At 53.8% G+C, this 2,552-nt stretch overlaps 1 protein-coding gene across 1 annotated transcript; it reads left to right on the forward strand.

Annotated features, from left to right (window-relative positions):
• Positions 1-468: 468 nt before the first annotated feature.
• Positions 469-2,552, forward strand: AURANDRAFT_55481 (hypothetical protein; the record flags this gene model as incomplete). The annotated part of the gene is made up of 4 exons (XM_009043398.1): positions 469-570; positions 621-723; positions 767-1,136; positions 1,182-2,552. The coding sequence occupies 4 exons, from the start codon at positions 505-507 to the stop codon at positions 2,278-2,280; spliced, it is 1,638 nt and encodes a 545-aa protein (XP_009041646.1).

A 2,552-nucleotide genomic window follows, 5' to 3' on the forward strand; every position in this document is an offset into this window, starting at 1 on the left:
GGCCCCTAGGCAACGTTGCGTCTTGCAGACGCGGCCGAGACGCGGGAGACGCGAGTTCCGGGACGCGGCAGGACGCGGCCAAGACGCCCCAGACGCGGCCGAGACGCGCCGGAGACGCGGGACGCGGCCGGGACGCGAAAAAAAAGACGCCAGAGCCCACCCCAGGACCGAACCCACGACCACGAAAGACGACCCCGGGACCGAAGCCAGACCCGCGGGACGCGAGAGACGCGCGAGAGACGCAGCCCGGACGCGGGACGCCGGCCCAGACGCCGGCCAGACGCCGCCAGACGCGGCCGAGACGCCCCAGACGCGGCCAAGACGCGACTTCCGAGACGCGCCGGAGACGCCGGAGGACCTGGCGGAGACTGCCCGGGGACTTAGCAAAAGACGCCCAGACCGCGCGTTGCCTAGGGGCCCCTGGTCGGTGGGCACATTGGCGACGGTCATATCCGAGGCCTTCGACACACACGGCCAGTTACGTGCCCGCGAGTGAAGGGGATTATGTCACTGGTCGGTATCGATGGCGAACGCAAATCGGGGATTGATGTCCGAGCCGAATACGTGACTGTCTTGAGGCAGCGCCTGTTGCAATGTTCGTTCTCGATCGACCTATCTAGGCCACCATGGCGATCTCGAATATCGTGAAGTCATCGCTGGGACCCGTTGGACTGGATAAAATGCTTGTGGACGATATCGGCGACGTCACTATTACGAATGATGGTACGCACGTGCTCACTTCCTTGCGGTTTAACGAGGCTCCTAGGTGCTACCATTCTACAACGCCTCGAAGTTGAACACCCTGCCGCAAAAGTATTGGTAGAGCTGGCAGAGCTTCAAGACAGTGAGGTTGGAGATGGGACCACATCAGTAGTAATAATCGCCGCTGAACTTCTTAAACGCGGAACTGAACTAGTAAAGAATGGTATCCATCCCACAACCATCATGACAGGATTTCGAATTGCTTTGAAGGATGCCGTGAAATTTGTGAAGTCAGCCCTCCTGGTGCCTGTAGAGCGCATAGGCGATGAGGCCATTATATCTGCGGCTAAAACATCGATGGCATCGAAACTTCTGAATGCAGATGAAGACTTCTGGTCAAAACTTGCAGTTGATGCCGTCCGCTCTGTCAAAACGTAAGAATTGTTGATAGTATACTGATCGACTGTTTCGTTTCTCAGGCAAACAGCAGATGGAAAAGCGCGATTTCCTGTATCCGCAATTCACATCCTTAAAGCCCATGGGAAGTCATCGACGGAATCTGAGCTTGTGAGTGGTTTCGCAATCAACGTTCAACGTGCTGCCCAGGGAATGCCATCGGTGATAAAAAATGCAAAGATCGCACTGCTCGACTTCCCACTCCAAAGGCACAAGGTGCAGATGGGAGTGTCTGTTCAAGTTGACGATGTTGCGGAAGTTGAGGGTATTCGCCAACGTGAACTTGACATTACCAAAGAGCGAATCCAAAAGATCCTCCAATCAGGAGCAAATGTGGTCTTAACCACAAAAGGGATAGACGATACATGCCTTAAGTATTTTGTGGAAGCAGGCGCGTTGGCAGCGCGGCGAGTGAAGAAGGAGGATCTTACACGCCTCGCACGAGCAACTGGAGGCCGGGTCGTTGTGACGTTGGCAGATATGGAAGGCAATGAAACATTTGATGCGGAGTGTCTTGGTTCAGCTGAAGTGGTGCAAGAGGAACGAGTTGGCGACGGTGAGATGTTGTACGTCCGTGGCACTGCTTTATCGAAGGCGACAACGATAGTATTGCGAGGTGCAAATGAATTCCACCTTGATGAGCTCGACCGCGCACTACACGATGTATTGATGGTGGTGAAACGTGTTCTTGAGTCGACGGCTGTTGTTGCGGGTGGGGGGGCGGTCGAAGCAGCCCTATCGATTCACCTTGAGAAACGAGCTCAGTCTCTGGGTACTCGTGAACACCTCGCCGTGAGCGAATTTGCCCAGGCGCTGCTGGTTATACCTCGTACATTGTCGGTGAATGCAGCCCAAGATGCTATTGAACTTGTTGCCAAACTTCGGGCCAATCACCATACTGCACAGCAGGACTCGAAAGACGACGCCCTCAAGTTTACTGGATTGGACCTGAAGACGGGAACTGTCCGTGATAATCTTCGTTGTGGAATTATGGAGCCAGCAATCTCAAAAATTAAGTGCCTCCGATTCGCGACTGAAGCTGCAATTACTATTCTCCGCATTGATGACATGATTAAGCTCAATCCGAAACCCCCACCTGATGATCCTCGCTATGGTCATTAGTAGACGAATTAGAGGGTGTTGTTTGGGAAGTGCAGTGGCTGCTCAGTATGCTTTGGCTCTTCTCAACTCGCGTCTCAACATAGCCCTACCTCAATGATTGCCCAACTATGCAGCAATTCAAGTCTGATCAGCAGAGTAATGTGAGCTGACGATACACCGTCAACAAACACATTCGCCAGGGCGGGGAAGCGTCGAGATAGAAGTGACAGCTATCCAATTGAAAAAACGGCAATATCAACGTTCAATGCGACTTGGTTCAGGCACTGACCCAG

Source organism: Aureococcus anophagefferens, assembly GCF_000186865.1.
Source record: "Aureococcus anophagefferens unplaced genomic scaffold AURANscaffold_53, whole genome shotgun sequence".
Classification (NCBI taxonomy): domain Eukaryota; class Pelagophyceae; order Pelagomonadales; family Pelagomonadaceae; genus Aureococcus; species Aureococcus anophagefferens.